This window comes from Chiloscyllium plagiosum, unplaced genomic scaffold, assembly GCF_037043375.1.
Source record: "Chiloscyllium plagiosum isolate Xiang-an unplaced genomic scaffold, Cpla_swu_hap1 HiC_scaffold_6, whole genome shotgun sequence".
Classification (NCBI taxonomy): Eukaryota; Metazoa; Chordata; class Chondrichthyes; order Orectolobiformes; family Hemiscylliidae; genus Chiloscyllium; species Chiloscyllium plagiosum.
The window spans coordinates 31,821,898-31,840,136 of NW_028270144.1; the positions used below are offsets into that span (position 1 = coordinate 31,821,898).

At 40.4% G+C, this 18,239-nt stretch overlaps 1 protein-coding gene across 2 annotated transcripts in view; it reads left to right on the forward strand.

The window, feature by feature from the left end:
* Positions 1-12,663, forward strand: part of slain1a (SLAIN family member 1a) — a 123,199-nt gene extending 110,536 nt beyond the window's left edge. For both annotated transcript variants that reach the window (XM_043692680.2, XM_087987972.1), the window contains 2 exons: positions 5,015-5,297; positions 9,543-12,663. In XM_043692680.2, the coding sequence (XP_043548615.2) occupies positions 5,015-5,297; positions 9,543-9,618 (359 nt within the window). In that variant the 3' untranslated portion in view covers positions 9,619-12,663. The remainder of the gene's footprint in view (positions 1-5,014; positions 5,298-9,542) is intronic.
* Positions 12,664-18,239: the final 5,576 nt, after the last annotated feature.

Genomic DNA, 18,239 nt, shown 5'->3' on the forward strand with positions numbered 1-18,239 from the left:
TGAGAAGCTACCTGGTCATGAGTAGCCATTGATGGAATGGCTTGTGAGTGGTTTCTCAAGCTGGATCGTCAATAGTGAGAATTGCAATCTTTTGTAAATTAACAATATTTGTACAGATTTGGTGTCAGTGTTGGGGAGGGATTGTGCAATGTTTGTGGAGTAATCTGATTTGTCTTTTCTACATTTAACGTTCTCTGTGGGGGTGCTTACTGTTAATTCTGGATATTAAAGTATAAATTGTATATGTACTAGATGTTCTAGTTTATTCATCAGGAATAAAAGGCCTTCATCAGGAATGAGGCTGGGAGCCTCGGGGGTGGATAGATTTATCTCTCCACCCCCGGGGCTCCCAGCCTCATTCCTGATGAAGGCCTTTTGCCTGAAACATTTTTTTTTCCTGCTCCTTGGATGCTGCCTAACCTGCTGTGCTTTTCTAGCACCACTCTAATCTCGACTCTGATCTCCAGTATCTGCAGTCCTCACTTTCACCTGGAATATTGAAATGACAAGTCTAAGAGCGCTCAGATCAGAGGTACTTGGCAGAATAGGCAACTGACCTGCATTTGGTGTCCCTAGCATAGAGAACTTACAAGATGACAAACACATGTACTGTTCTATCTTGAAGAATGTACCCATCTCTGTTAAGGAAATAGGGTTTGTGTGAGAGAAAGTGAGTGAACATGTATTGCATCTTCTGCATTTGCGCCATAAGCTGTGAGCACAAGGCAGTTGTTTGAAAAGGTGGTATAGAAGTGAAATAAGAAGGCATGGAGGGAAGACTACGAAGAGCTTCAAGAGGTTTGTCATAGCTCACACCAGCTTCAGCCTACCAAATTACCTTGATCCTTTGCAGTTCTTGTACAGGCTCAACAGGCCAACAGCAAGTGCCATCTCCTTGACCCTATCCTCATTCCTGGAGCATCTGTATAACAATGATACCTATGTCAGGCTCCTATGTATTGATTGAAGTTCTGCCGTCAACCCCTGATACTCCAAACAAATTCATCTCTAAGCTTAGAGACCTAGGTCTCCGACCCCCGTAAATGGTTCCTCAACTTCCAGATCCACAGACCGCTATCAGTAAGAATAGGCAAATACACTTTCCCCACCATAATCATCAACGTCGGTGCCCTGCAAGGCTGCACGTTCAGCCCCCTACTATACTCCTTATACACTCATGACTATGGCCAAATTCTGCTCCAACTCCATTTACAAGTTTGCCAACGACACCACTGTTGTAGGGTGGATTTCAACCAATGATGAGACAGAATATGGGAAAGAAATGGAGCGCTTAGTGGCATGGTGTAAAGATGACAATTTCTCCATCAATGTCAACAAAATGAAGGAGCTGGTTATTGACTTCAGGAAGCAGAGTGGAGGGCACAGCCCAGTCTGCATCAATGGTGCTGAGGTGGAGATTAGATTAGATTCCCTACAGTGTGGAAACAGGCCCTTCGGCCCAACAAGTCCACACCGACCCTCCGAAGAGCAACCCACCCAGACCATTCCCCTACCCTACATTTTATCTTTACCTCTGACTAATGCACCTAACTCTACGGGCAATTTAACATGGCCAATTCACCTAACCTGCACATCTTTGGACTGTGGGAGGAAACCACAGCACTCAGAGGAAATCCACACAGACACTGGGAGAATGTGCAAACTTCACACAGACAGTTGCCCAAGGCGGGGAATGAACCCCGGTCCCTAGTGCTGTAAGGCAGCAGTGCTAGCCACTGAGCTATGGTGCTGCCCTCAAAAATCACGCACATTCGGCAGCGGTGGGAGACGAACCCACGCCTGTGTGGAGACTATCACCTGAATCCAGCGGCTTAGACAGCTTAGCCATAGCCCAGAGATGGTTGAAAATGCCACGCTGCTGGGAATGATGATCACCAACAATCTGTCCTGGTCCACCCATGCCAATGCACTGGTCAAGAAAGCACAACAATGTCTCTACTTCCTCGGGACGCTAAGGAAATTTGGCTTGTCCACAAGCACTCTTACCAATTTTTATAGATGCATCATACAAAGCATTCTGTCTGAATGCATCACAACATGGTTTGACAACTGCTCTTCTCAAGACTGCAAGAAACTACAAAAAGTTGTGCACATAGTCCAGTCCATCTCACAAACTAGCCTTCCATCCATTGATTCCATCTGTACTCCCCACTGCCCCAGAAAAGCAGCCCACATCATCGAAGACCCCTCCCACCCTGGTTATACTCTCTTGCACCCTCTTCCATCAGGCAGAAAATATAAAACTTTGTATATACACTTGAGTAGATTGAAGAAGAGCTTCTTACCCATTATTGTTAGACTTGAAGGGACCTCTCAAATTTTAATTTAATGGTTGATCTCGCTCTCTGTGCACCTTCTCTGTAGCCGTAACATTGTATTCTTCACTCTGTTCTATTACCCAAATGCACTTTGTATGATATGACCTGCCTGTACTGCACACAAGACAAATCTATTCACTGTACCTTGGTACATGTGACAATAATAAATCAAATCAACTCATTCCATCCAATAAATAGAGAGGTAAGGGAAGAGGGCTTCAATTCTGTGGTCAGATCATATTGTAGCTGGCAGCAATTGTGGAAGATGATCTGGTTAATGCAGAAGTATACCTTGCAAAGATTTAAGGAGATGACAATCTTTTGGTATTTTTTCTCTGATGCACTGAGAGCAGGAATTTTGCTTTAAAGTAGAGTAGTTCTCCTATTGGAGGATGATTCTCACCCTATCTATCTCCATGGCAACACAGTAATACCATGGGCACCTCCAACAGTGCTTGTCAAGCATCCAATCCAAATGAAGTTCACTTCCCAAAACCCCCCCCCGGCAGAATCGGCTGATTTGCCAATGCCAAATAAAACTAGCTCAGCTCTCAGAACAGCGGTGTAGTCGATTGCATTGTTCCAAAAGAGGGAGAAGCACATGTTGACAATATCTGATCTGCCGATAGAGGCTGACTCTTATTTTCTTTATTTTAGTCTTTATCAGTTTGTCAAAACTCTGTACAGCCAGGCTGTTTAATAGAACACTGAATTCAAATTTTGTTTTGCTTGCTGGATTTTATTTAAAGAGATACAAATTACACATTGGGCACTTCCAATAGTTCTGAGCCTACTCACAGAGCAGTTCAGAGAACATCTCTGGGATACCCACACCAACCAACCCCACCGCTCTGTGGTAGAACACTTCAACTCCCCCTCCCACTCCGCCAAGGACATGCAGGTCTTGGGGCTCCTCTACCGCCACTCCCTAACCACCAGACACCTGGAGGAAGAATGCCTCATCTTCTGCCTCAGGACCCTCCAACTGCATGCCATCAATGTGGATTTCCCCAGTTTCCTCATTTTCCCTCCCCCCACCTTATCCCAGTTCCAACCTTCCAACTCCTCCCACCTATCCACTCTACTCTCCCTTCTGACCTCTCACCATTACCCCCACCTCCATCCACCTATTGCACCTCTCAGCTAACTTCCCCCAACCCCACATCCTCCCATTTAACTCTCCATCCCCATCCTGGCCTTATTCCTGATGAAGGGCTTTTGCCCAAAACATCAATTTTCCTGCTCCTTGGATGCTACCTGACCTGCTGTGCTTTTCCAGCACCACGCACTTCTATCCCAATAGTTCAGCCTTCTTTCAGCCTGCTGCAGTATATGCATACTTACATATACATGTAGGTCCTGAATTAGACCCGACTGAATACGGTTACCACCCAATGATTAACAAGTAGATCAGCTGCCAGACATTTTAAGGGTAACAAAGGAATTTATTATTTTGTTTACTCATTCATGGATGTGTGCATTACTGACTGAACATCATCTATTGACTTACCCTCATTGTCTAGAGGGCAGTTAAGAGTCTATTAAGAGTTGCATTGCGGTTGATCCTGAATTGCATGTAAGTCAGACCAGGTAAAGGTGGGTGACTTCCTTCCCCTAAAGGACATTTTTGAACCAGATGGGAATTTACAATATTCAATACTAGCTACATGGCTACCATTAGACTAGCTTTTTATTCCAGATTTTTATTGAATTTCGCTGTCTGCTATAGTGTGATTCAATCCCCTGTGTTCAGCATGTTAGCCTGGATTACTAGTCCTGTAATATTCCAACTATGTCACCTTCCCAAGCTTGTACAAGGAGCAAATGTGTGACACAATTGCTAGTCATACACAATTTCACTTTCTTAATCCCACATTTGAAACTTGTAACTGAGTTGCTGTAATATTTATCAAATTTGTGCTGTAATAGGGGGAATATTATAGTAATTTAGCTTTCCATAGCAATTCGTGATGTGCAGAGAGAAGTTTGAATGCTTTGCAAGAGTGAGCATTCACAAATTGTGAAACAAGTTTGGAAAAGGACATGAAACGTTGAGAAAAATTAAGAACCTTCTGGACATCATTAGGGAACAATTGTTTAGAGAAGGAATTCCAGGAAGTTGGGCCCTTGTTACATTGTGCCATCAAATGATACTGCATGGTCACTTGTTTCTATTGACAATTTTGTTGTGTTGGACTGTGATTCATTATAACCAAAACAATAGCAAATTAAAAGGATAATTTTCTAGTATTCAGCATTCCTATAGTTTAGATCATTGCAAATGGTATACAATGTACTACAATTGAATTAAATCAACTTCACATTCTGTTTAAATCAGCCAAGAGTTGCTGTGTAATTATTTTGAATTTTTGATCCTTCTAGTACTGTGACAATAAAGGAACTGAATGATGGAAGTTCACAAACAGTGTTTGCTTGGTTTAGCTGAGATGATGCCTTGAAACAGTGCAGCGTAAGCTAACAGGATAATGCTGCAAACGTGTACAAAATATAACTATTATTGCTGTCTGCTGAAGCACATTTTAGTTTAGAGATAAATGCAGTTGCGTGCAACATGCAAGCATTCTTACAAATGCTCTAACTGAAGGTCACAAATCCAACAGGGGAAGTAAATAAACATCCTATATGAATAATTTGAATCTTTACTTTCTCTCTAGGTCCTTCTCTCAATAAGCTACAACACCGAGTCAACAGTGTCAGCCATTTTCCATTGTCGGTCAGGCAGCCACCTAAGGCTACAGCTTATGTGAGCCCAACTGTTAATAATACAAATGGGATCCATACGTCTGTCAGTTTGCATTCCATTTCGAGTACCGGTATCCCTTTACCAAATAGGCCCAGTAACACGGGGATACCAGGTCGGAGTGGCCTTCCCAGACCGACATCTGCTATCGGAGGTAGTGGAATACCCAGAAGCAAATTAGCACAACCTGTCCGAAGGTGAGTCATGTTTTAAGCAGTACTTTTTAATCTGTGGAATAAGTGCTTTTATTTATTTCTAGGAATTTTCTATACTTGACAGTGCCAGTGATAGTGCCTTGTTGTTTTATCTTGTCCAGAGATGGATGCAAATCAGAGACTTGAGTGTAGCTTAACTTTTCTCTGTTGCATCTTGAGAAAGCAATCCCATTTATTGTGTGTTTTGAAAACTGATGAAGCTTAATCCCTGCTCCATGAATGTGTTTCAGACTCTATACAGAGCTTAATGGAATTTCTTTTTTTTTAAAGAAAGGAATCATTACAGTGTGGAAACAGGCATTCAGCCCAATGAGTCCACACCAATCCTCCAAAGAGTATCCCACCCAGAACCATCCCCTTACCCTATCCCTGTAACCCGGCATTTCCCATTATAATGCACCTAACTTACACAGCTCTGAATACAATGAGCAATTTAGCAAAGTCAGTCCACGTAATGTTGACATCTTTGGACTGTAGGTGGAAACCGGAGCACCTGGTGGAAACCCACGCAGACATGGGAGCATATGTAAACACAGACAGTTCCTGAAGGTGGAATAGAAGCTGGGTCCCTGGCATTGTGAGGCAGCAGTGCTAACCACCGAGTGTCTGCGTAGTTTTTCTAAATGAAGATATAGTACTATTGTGTATATATAGTGTAGGGTGGCATAGTGGCTCAGTGGTTAGCACTGCTGCCTCACAGCTCCAGGGACCAGGGTTTGATTTCTTCTATGATAATGATTTTAATGTGGAGGCAAGTTCACATTTATCTATTTTTATTTCAGTTCTAGGCAGAAATTGGAAGTGATTAGTGGTAATCAGATGCCAGGTTTGATCAAATATTCATGATTAACCAATTACATGACCAACTAATCAATCAATTTCCACAAAACATACAACATATACCGTATGGAGTGAGGTGCAGGTTTTACTAACTTACGTAGGTCTCTCCTATGATTGGAAATCGAGGAGGAACAGTAATATCAAATGACTGGTGTTGACTATGGGTTTATGATGAATAAGATTGGAATGTAACAATACAGTGGTAAGTATATTAGTGATAATTAACACTAAGCATGTAATTAGTAAGGGATTAAACATATTAACAGGGATGGGGGAAGTGAACGAAAGGAGATGAAGTAAAGATAATGCATGGCTTAGAAAGGGTGGATGCTGGGAAATTGTTTCCATTAGGCAGGGAGACTAGGACCTGTGGGCATAGCCTTAGAATTAGAGGGGGTCAATTTAAAACTGAAATGAAGAGATATTTCTTCAGCCAGAGAGTGGTGGGCCTGTGGAATTCATTGTCACGGAGCGCATTGGAGGCCAGGATGTTAAATATCTTCAAAACAGAGATTGATAAGTTCTTGATCTCGCAAGGAATTAAGGGCCACGGGGAAAAGTGCAGGTAAGTGGAGTTGAAACGCCCATCAACCATGATTAAATGGCGGAGTGGATTTGATGGGCAGAGTGGCCTTACTTCCACTCTTATGTCTTTTGTCTTATGTGCTATATAAAGTTATGTGGGCTATATCTTTAAAATAGACACTGCCAATGTGCATGGGAACAAAATGAACTGTCTGCAATTGCAGCATCACTAAATGCAGTTGAGTCAAAATGAAACTAGGTTTCATTTGTCCCATACCTCAGCAGCCAGTCATTATTTTAATAGTTATAAAATGAAGCATACATAAGCTATGCCTACCTCTTTGTGGGATATGTGGAACAGTCCCTCTTCTGCAGTTACACTAGCACCATTCCTCACTTTTTCCTATACTAACTTGATGACTGTATCGGCGCTGCCTCTTGCTCCCACAAGAAGCTCAAACTGTTCATTAACTTCACCCACACCTTCAACCCAACCTCAAATTCTCATGAACCACTCCATCTCCCTCTCTGCTAACTGACTTAGCACCAACATCCATTTCAAAACCACTGACTCCCACAGCTACCTCGACTACACCTCCTTTCACCTGCCCTCCTGCCAAAATGTGATCCCATACTCCCAATTCTTCTGCCTCTGCTGTATCTGCTCCCCAGGATGAGGGATTCTACTCCAGGACATCCCAGATGTCCTCCTACTTCAAGGACCGTCATTTCCCCTCTACTGTAATTAATAATGCCTTCAACTGCATCTCCTCCATTTCCCACACCTCTGTCCTCAAACCCTCTCCCATTAACCACGATAAAGTATGGAGTCCCCTGGTCCTCACCTTTCACCTCACCAACTCCAAATCCAATGCATCATCCTCTGCCATTTTCACCACCTGCAGTCAGATTCATCATCATTAAAGATATTTCCTTCCAGACCCCATCTGCTTTCTAGAGGGACTGTTCACTCCACGACTCCCTCATCAGATCCACATTCCCCTCCAACTGCTCCTCCACACCCGGCACCTTTCCCTACACCTCCCCTCTCACCTCCGTCCAAGGCCCCAAACAATCATTCCAAACCTGACAGAGATTCACCTGCACTTCTAACCTGGTCTACTGCATCCATTGCTCCTGATGTGGTCTCCTCTAATTGAAGAGACCAAGTGCAGACTCTGACTGGTTTGCAGAGCATCTGCACTCTGTACGCTCCAATCAACAATTAGCTTCCAGTTGCCAGCCATTTCAACTCCCACCCCATCACCCCCCAGGCGACATGTCCATCCTAGGCTGCCTCCATTGTCAAGATGAGGTCACATGCAAACTGAAGGAACTTTACCTTATATTCCACCTCGAGCGTTTACAGCCCAATGGCCTCAACGGAGAGTCCACCAGCTTCAAAATCTCCCCACCCCCAACCTCATCCCATATCCAGCCCTCCCTCTCCTCCCTGCCTCCTTGACTTGACCTGACCTGTCCATCTTCCTTCTCACCTATCTGCTCCACCCTTCTTATTGACCAATCACAATTACCCTTTACCTATGTCCACCTATCACCATCTCACCTACCTTCCCCCAGCCTGACCCCCTCCCTCTATTTATTTATGTGCTCCCTTCCCCTCTCTAGTCCTGATCCGAAATGTTGATTTTCTTTCTCCTCCAATGCCGTGCCTCTCCAGCTCCACATATTATTGACCCTTAAGTATAACGCAATTGTGCAATGTGTATGTATACCTTCTTCTAATAAACTCCAAAGTAGATTGGCAATTAAACTGTTAAGAATGTTATGTCTGTATACGCTTCCTATTAATTTTTTCAATTCAGTTATAATGAGAACTACCTGTGCCAATTTGCCACATAATTATAGCCTCTTGCCAGTGGAATACTTCAACGTAGGAGGATATAATTGCTATGCAACAGGGTTTCATGTGCATTTGTGTGATAAATGTGGTTATAGCAATTTATAACATTACAAAAATATGAACTAAATTATTGTTTTAAAATAGTGGCTAAGTTATGTCCTTACACGCTGAACTAAACCACTAAACCCCAGTTAAACTAAAAACTATATTTGGTCTTGAGTCTCCATAAATGTCATTATTTCGAGTATTAAATGTTATACCATTGAATCAACAAGTTGAGTACAATTAGAAGAATCATGCTGTACTGAAAGCAACTTTTTTTTTATTGTCAGCAAATTGGCTTCAGTAATTTATGTTTGGACATTAATGGATGTATGGCTAAGTTACACAATATATTATACGAGAAATGGCTGTACACACTATTAGCGAATATTATGCACTTTTATGATTTTCTTCTGTAATTTTCATATAGATGTAAATCACTTTGTCAAACGTCCAATAATGCAAGGTCATCTACTAACAATGCATCCACCAACATCATCCATTTCTGGACAATGGTACATCAACAAGGATAATATTGTTTTACCTCTTTTCTGAAAATAAACATAATTTAGTATTTTCATGAAGGAAAAGAATATCTTGCATTTATATAGTTTCTTCCTTGGTTGCCAAAATGCTTCACAGCCCCTTTAGAGATCATGAAGTGTTGTAATCTCAGAAATGCGTTAAAACATGTAAAGGTTTGACCCACAGACAGCAGTTTTGATTCCAGAAGCTCTGAAGAAAAGTCATATTCAACTCAAAACTTGAACTGTCTTTTCTTTCTCCACAGAAGCTACCAAACTTGCTTGGTATTTCCAGCACTATTTTTTAAATATAGGAATCTGTTTTATCCAAACCAAAATGGAAATACAGATGTATAATATGCATTTTTAACTTGAAAATGAAAACTTTGTGGCCTGTGATTTAACCTGCTATGTCTTTCCTTTTCTCTCCAGTTTTCTTCAGCCCCCAAAGCCCCTTACAGCACTCAGTTCTCTTAAAGATGGAAGCTGGAGGGATGGCTGTTACTAACATTCACTGTCACAGAGACTGTTTAAACAGTGGAGCTCTTACACAATGATGCCCAGCTGGCTGGGTTTAGATATGTTATAAGTTGTTTGTATCTACAGTTGGTTTCAGTGAAAATTCTAAAGTCTAGGCAAGGCACACAGTTACACAAGTTTTGTTAATAAGTAATACTAAGCGAACTAACTGTTGTAATGTTGTACTTTTAAACCTTAGCCCCGTGCATTGTAATAATCTCAAACTTGCAGATGCAATACTTCCAGTGCAAGGTGCCTCTTGATCAGATTCAATTTGTTTAATGTTAGCTTTGCATTATTCACGTTTCAAACAGTTACTAATATTACAAAAAGTATTTTGCCATAAGGGATTTTCTTCCTTTAGGAGATGAAATTAACTTTGCTTTTATTGAATTGTATTTGAACAAAACTGTCAACTATTGAGTGTATGCTACAGACCAACACTTGTTGAGCCAAACTGTAATACCTCAACTAAAAGCAATGGTTATGAAAGCTCCAATACTGTTACATATAATTTAATCACTAAATTGCCACATGTTTGAAATAATAAACTGAAATTGCCTTGTGCATGACAGAAGTAATTAGCAAATGCTATCTAAGTATAAACAACACACATCATCTGTTCTCCTCAGCTGGTACTTGTTCATTTATGATAGCTGGCTGGAGAGTTCAATGTAAGGGACATACTAGCCACTCTTCAATACTTTACATAATAATGTAAAGTAATTAAAGCACACAAAAGACAGTCCTACAAGTCTGTGGTAATGTTTATAGACACATTTACCACCTCACACCATTCTTCAACTAATGTAATTTGTGTCTTTTTTTCCCCTAGTTTGTGTCACTAGCATCCCATTAAATACCTCTGTACGAGACACCTGAACTATTCCACAATCCCAACCACTGTCTGGGTAGAGGCGTTTCTTCTCCATTTCCTACTAGATTTATTAGTGATTATTAAATGTTACACTCTGAGCTTAGAGGCCTAATTTTTTTTTTGCATTAATATGGACTTGTTAAGCTAATTTTAGTGACCTTTGATTCTATGCATGTAGATCCCGCTGCTCTTCTATCCCATTTAGATATTTGTTTGCCAATGCGCTTCCCCAAAGTTTAATGTTGCATGTGCGCTATGCTGTCACTCCCAGTGCATCAGCAGAAGGCTTTTACTTCAGTTGTAGTGTTTCTGTTGCCAAGCCAGTTGACCTATTTGGTCTTTGTGGCTCGACAATACAATGACTTAATCTCGTGCTGGGGAATTTATATCATTTCAAGTGTCTTGTGTAATTAATTCCTTTAAACATTGAAAATGATCTGATTCTAATCTTTGACCGCAGAAATCCCTTTCAATAAAGCACTGTAATTTTGTCATTACTAAGAAGATTCTACTATGGTAAAGAGAACGTTACTGAGGACTGAACACAATTGTGGAAGAAGGCTACTAAATGCAAGAGAATAATAGCTCAAGCTATTTCTAGCATTTTTCTTTTCTTCCCCCTTCTTTTCCAGGTACATTATTTCTGATCAGGTCCTCCATAATGCAACATGTAGGAAGAGGTGTAAACAATTAACTTCTACTTTCCATGTTGGTCAAAATCTTCTCATTTCTTTCAATAGTTCCTTTGGTGTGATGGTTTTGTTTTGTTTTTAAGATCGTACATGGGATTTGGGCATCATTAGCTAGACCAACACTTATTGCTCATGCCCAAGATGGCCAGTTGCATTCTTAATTTGGGTGCAGTAATTTTATGTCAGAACATTCTCAGATATTTCAACCAGATGTAAATGGAAGCATTTATATTATGCTACTAACAATTATTTATTACAAATACAAACTACACATTTTACAGTGTGTCCAACCATCTAAACAATGCCTGCAAAATTATATTTTTTACTGTACTGGACTATTGACAATGACAGTAGATTTGCTTTTAATAATTAGTCTATTCCAGTTTTGTCAAACAAGTATACTTTCTGAGAGGCATTTCGGGTGAAATTACTGTTGACTAATGGAAAATCTGGTCTGCAAATTTGATGTAGAGCCAATTGTATTGAGCACTGCAGCAATATTTTGTTTCTGTTTTGCACAGGACCTGAAGGGTCAGCATGTCCGTGAAAGTCAATTACAAACAGCTTTTCACGTGCCATCCAGTAAAGTTAACAGTTATTATGTTTTGTAGCATTTGTGGGTAAGGAAATTCACGATACCATCATCACTGTCTGATTTGTTTGTTTTCCTGAACATTAATTTATTATGCATAAATTATTTGTCCTGTTAGTTATGATTTATGACAATGCACATTGCACTTAAACCCAGCAATGACCATGTATGCGACAGTTTGAGATGATTTTTTTTAGAATAATAAGTGATAGTTTTGCAATGTTTTCTTAATATTGGTATTGAGAACAAGGTGCACTTTTTAAATGGACACACAGCAACTTAATTTTTATAGAGGTTTTACAGGACTACTTAAACACAAATTCATGTAATAATGTTGTATTAAGGTATTATAGAAATGCCAAATACATAAAGCCAGTTACTCTTGCATTTTATTGAATATTGCTTAAAAATATAATACATTATTGCCAATTGATGTAGGAATGTATTGATGATTTTATGCAATAAACTTTATTTTCCCTCCATTTTTGGATGGGTTATGCTATACTTCCAATGATAGCTTAACTTGACCAAGATCAACAAAGGATGCTGTTACCAACATTGTTTGACATTTGCAGTTTGAGTCTGAATCACTGAAAATAAAACACTTATCATGTTGCAAATGTTACTTGTCTTCACTGTTCAATGATTTATTTTCTGTAATCCTCCAGTTCTTGGAATTGTTCCTTGGGACATGTTGTGTAAAAAGGTTAATTGTACCTTTTGCTCCAGGAATATCTACTGAGCAAAAGGAGCTGAATCATAGTGATGTCAAATCACAATGGTACTGGAACCTGAGTCTGTAGGGTTTCAGATGATGTCCTCTCTTACAATCTCTTGTATACAGTTATGTTTAATAAAGCCTGCAATTGTTCACCTACCAGAGTCATAGAGTTATACAGCACAGAAACAAACCCATTGGTTCATTTCTTCCATGTTGAGCAGATATACTAAATAAAATTAGTCCCATTTGCCAGCATTTGGCCCATATCCCGCTAAACTCCTCCTATTCAAATACCCATCCAGATTGCTTTTAAATGTTGTAATTGTACCCACCTCCACCACTTCCTCAGGTAGCTATTTCCACTCTCACCTTAAACCTATGCACTCTAGTTTTGGATTCCTCTATCCTGGGGGAAAAGAACTTGGCTATTCACCCTACCCATGCCTCTCATGATTTTATAAGCTTCTGTACGGTTAACCCTCAGCCTCTGGTGCTCCAGAGGGAAAAATCACAAGCCTATTCAGCCTTTCCCTATTGCTCAAATCCTCCAATCAGTGTGTTGACCTGATCTTACCAATGGGTAGTGGCAGTGATCAGACACCCAGGAAAAGAAGAAACAGCATAAAGAGCCTAAAACAAAGCCCTGAGACCCTAGAAGTGGGGGCAAATGTGAAGAGAAGCTCTGTAGCAATGGAAAGCAGTCAATGAAGGACTTTAAGTTGCACCGAGGAACTGAACTTTGCTGAAGGAAAGCCTGTGCAAAAAAGTGAAAGACATGGGAAAATGCTTACAGAAAAGAATGTGACAAGCAACAGGAAAAAGCAGATGACCACAGTGAGTAAAAATAGTACCATAGTTCAGAGAAGTTTTAGGGATGAGGAAGAAATTAACTCTAAGAAAATTCACCAGCGACAAATGCCATTAAGGAGCCCCATTGGCTGGCCTTTGATAGAGGTTCACAAGTGCCCAGAGAGATAATGACCATTCATTATAGTACTTTGCCAAATACAGCCATGGACCAATGCACCAATCTTTGCTCCACTTACACACCATGACAGCTCTGTGTACCATCAACAATAGCTCACCAATGTACCTTTAACAACATTTTCTAAATTCACAATCTCTACTTCATGGAAGGATAAGGTCAGCACATACATGGGAATGCCACTAACTTCGAGGTCTCCTCCAAGACACGTCATCTTCATTTGGAACTATATTGGTATTCTTTTGTTGGTGATGGATCAAAGTCTTGGAACTCCCTTTCTAACAGTATTGTGGGTGTCCCAATACTTCAGGTATTATGATTCGAGACGGCAGATTGCCACCACCGGGGTCCAGGCAGTTAGGAATGAACAATAAATGCTGGTCAAGTCAGCAACGCCCACATCCTGTGAAATAATTTTAAAAAGGAAAAGTTAGTTAGTCATCAAATGAACTTTTAGGGCATAGCATCTGAACAGAGAGAGGGAATGAATCCAAGAAAAATTCCTTTCCCCCAAGAATGGTTAAAATGTGGAGTAATCGAGACAAGTAGCACAAATGCATTTATGATGCTAGATAAACTTGAGAGCAAGAAATAGAAGGTTTTGCTGGTCAGATCAGGGAAAACGTGAGAGGAGGTACATGTGTAGCAACAACATTAAGTTGGGCTGAGTAGCCTTTCCCTGTATTGTGCATTCATTGTATTTTTAAACAATCCTTTGACAAACCTTAATACAATAAACATTGGGTATGTATAACCTACAAATTCTAGATAATTTGATAATTTTGCCCGTCAATATTGTTTCAGAACTGAAATTATCCAGAGTTCTTAAACATTAAGCAACTGAAGGACTCAGTTGACAAATTGATTTTTGCATTTGCAGAGCCATCACACACAGCAGCCTCTTGGGTGTTTGATGTTGTGAACCAGCAGCTGCTGTTTCATGAGGCGATTGCTGACAATTGGCTTCAACCATGATAGATTTGATAATAATGGCCACTCATTTTGAGTATTGTTTGAAGAGAAATATAGAAAACAACAGGGGGCATTTTAACTGATAATGGTGGACAGCAGAAACACACTGATTTGTAATGTCTGAATGTAACTTACAATTGCCCAGCTGTTTACTGGATAGACTTCTGCCAGATTTACAAAGGAATATTTGAATTTGATCTCTGCATTGACTGAAATCATCTCAATCTCAAGATGACTCAAGTAAGTCCCAAGATTTTGTGACACTATTGTGGAAATTGGAAGTGAAGAAGTAGTCACAGAAAGACACCCTCTTTCCATTAGGTCAAGAAAGATACCACAAGAGGAGAATTTGCAAAGGCAGTTGACATTTTGGAGTAAAAGATAAAGTCGCCATAGTCCTTCCAGATCAGAAGGCTGCTCTCTCATTAGAGAGAGAGATGGCAAGTGTTGGTTTAACTTATGGTCATAGCCATAGAGTCTTAGAGATGTACAGCACGGAAATAGACCCTTCGGTCCAACTCATCCAGGCCGACCAGATATCCCAACACAATCTAGTCCCACTTGCCAGTACCTGGCCCATATCCCTCCAAACACTTCCTATTCATATACCCATCGAGATACCTCTTAAATGTTATAATTGTACCAGCCTCCACTACTTCCTCTGGCAGCTCATTCCATACACGTACCACCCTCTGAGTGAAAACGTTGCCCCTTAGGTCTCTTAATGTCTTTCCCCTCTCACCCTAAACCTATGCCCTCTCGTTCTGGACTCCCCAACCCCAGGGGAAAAAACTTTGTCTATTTATCCTATCCTGGCCCCTCATGATTTTACAAACCTCTGAGATCACCCCTCAGCCTCCGACCCTCCTGGGAAAACAGCCCTAGCCTATTCACCGTCTCCTTATAGCTCAAATCCTCTGACCCTGGCAATATCCTTGTAAATGTTTTTCTGAACCTTTTCAAGTTTCACAACATCTTTCTGATGGGAAGGAGACCAGAATTGCATGCAATATTCCAACAATGGCCTAACCAATATCCGGTACAGCTGCAACACGACCTCCCAACTCTTAAACTCAATACTTTGACCAATAAAGGAAAGCATACCAAACTCCGCCTTCACAATCCTATCTACCTGCGACTCCACTTCCAAGGAGCTATGAACCTGCACTCCAAAGTCTCTTTGTTCAGCAACACTCCCTAGGACCTTACCATTAAGTGTATCAGCCTCAGGCTCTGCATTATTGATCTGATCAGAAAAGTAAGTAGTAATTTGGATCTTCATGCTGTGGTGTACCTCAACTTCTGAAAGGCTCTTGACAAGGCTCTCCATGAGCTACCTTTGTAGGAATACAAACTAGATTCGGGGATTGGATGATAAACTGAATAGTGAGTATTTGATATGACAATTTTTTTTTGCCAGACTGTGTCTATGGGGTGTTGAATGGAATATAGCACTGTGTCGTCGCTTACACAAACCTTGATGTTCATTCTTGTGTCACGTGCACAGTGATGAGACAATTTCTTGCTGCAAAAAAACAATCTTCAAACATGGGCTACCTCAACTTCTTATTTTTGATGTGGTAAGTGAGCAACTCAGGAAAACCTGAAAAATTATACCCATCTACATCACCTGTATATCAATGTAGACCCTATACCAAGCTCACATCATTCCCATCCCCTTCATATCATCCAGTAACCTATAAACATGCTTTGCCTTTTTAGAAAGCATGCCAACTCATGCTGTATCCACCATGAGTTGACCTTAACACATGCACCGATGAAAAAATAGTAAAATTCAATTAGGTAAATGTATGGCACACTTCATTATGTTAAGAGGAACATTCTTACTCATAAGAACAGATGTACTACAGGTGGAATTTTCTCAGCCCCTGAACTCTGTAAGCATTGGCGAGTCAGTTGGGAAATTAAGGTTGGCATTACCTAATTCCACATTGGAGAATAGGAAACTGCATATCAATGTGCTAGACGGAATCTAGGTGGTTGACGATTCCCAACACGAAAATCAGAGCAGATTTCTGATATCTCCTGTTTGTTGACTTGCTTGTTCAGGGCAACATTTTGGACAGCAAACCTCCCCGATATCTCTGGGCACCCTCCTGGAACAATGATCTCTCCCCGACCATGGAAGTTGGCATTGGATCAGCCTCGCTGAATCATCATGGCATATCGCCAATATAGTGCTTCGCTTCGCTTCAGAGAATGCAAACTACTTTTTATTGCAATGTTGCTGCCAGGACACTTTGTGTATAGGTACAGGCACTCAGCTCTTACATCAGACAAGGAGGCATCTCAGGGCTCTGAGTTTGCTTTCTTAGTACTCCTTCGATGCTGTTATAGTCAAGACCAAATCCCTCAAAATATATTAAAAGGATAATGTAAACCCTAACTTTTTTTCTTATTTTAAAAGTGTGAGGTATTGTGCTCCAATTGCAATTTGATTGTTCATACTACCATGCTTGAAGCAAAATGCACTTTATTCCTACACTACAATTAAAATAGAAAATCGTTTTTAAAAATTGGCTTGACTGTAACTAGGTGTAGACCATTTGGCATCATGAAAGCTGAAATTTCTTCACTCCAGTATCCTCTGAGTAAGTCCAATATTGAAATATAAGTTGTTGTCTTCCAAACATGGAATAGGGTATAAATCAGATTTTGTAATAGCATTGACTTTGTGATAGTCTGCAGATAATTGTTGGGTCCTATTATTATGGGTGAGCTCCATTAGCTGCAACTCACTTTGATTATATTGTCTTTGAGCATGCGTGCAATTTCTTGAGCCAACTTTAGAGAACTAAGTCAATAGGATATTACTTTGTTTGATCCTTTCAAGCTCTATATATGTTTGACCAGGGTCCCTGCTTAGATTCCTAAAATGTCATCTGCAGGCTTCTGGTATTGCTCATATGCACTTAAAATGGCTTTTTCTACCTCATCATACTCCTGAGATACCTCCACTGATAGTACCTGATTAGCACTACCTACCATCTTTGTTTGAATCAACAATACCAACATGGTCACCAGCCATTTCATTTGTTTAGCCTCTTTATCAAATGAAATGAAAAAAGCTTCTACATTCTTATCATCAAACTTTGGCAATGCTTGGATATCTTTTAAACAGATCCCTACCAGGCCTTAGGCTACAATGGGATTGCTCTCCATCACTGTTCTTGTCACAAATCTTACCTTTCACCTCTGCCTACACCATTTTAAGTTGACTTTGAGTTATCAGTTCCAAACTCTGATGCTCAAGAACTCATTCTTCCTTTTTTTCGACTAGGCCTTTCCTCTCCTTTTTCCTCTGCATTCAATCGCAACTCAAACTTGTTTCATTTACTTTTCATGTTCAAGCTGCTTCACTTGCAATTGAATTTTAGCCATTTCCAATGATTTAGATGGCATTTCCAGCAATTGTAAATGTTGAGCTCTTGCTGCAATTACCTCCCCATTTTGCACAAACAAAGGCAATCTGAACTCCAGCTTGTCTGCCAATTCCAAAAGCTTTGCCTCACTCGCTTTCTGTAAAACTCCCAAAGTGACTTCTTCTATCCTCAGGAAACTCTTAATGATTGGAAGAGCCATTATTACACAAGGCACATCCTATTGAAACCAACTGAATTTAGCACCCAAAATGAGAGTACTAAAACTCAGCACTTACTGCCTTTGAATCCACTAATCCTAAACCCAACCTGGAATTAGAGATTTTGATTTAGTATGAGCTCCTAATTTGTTATGGACCAGACCAAACTT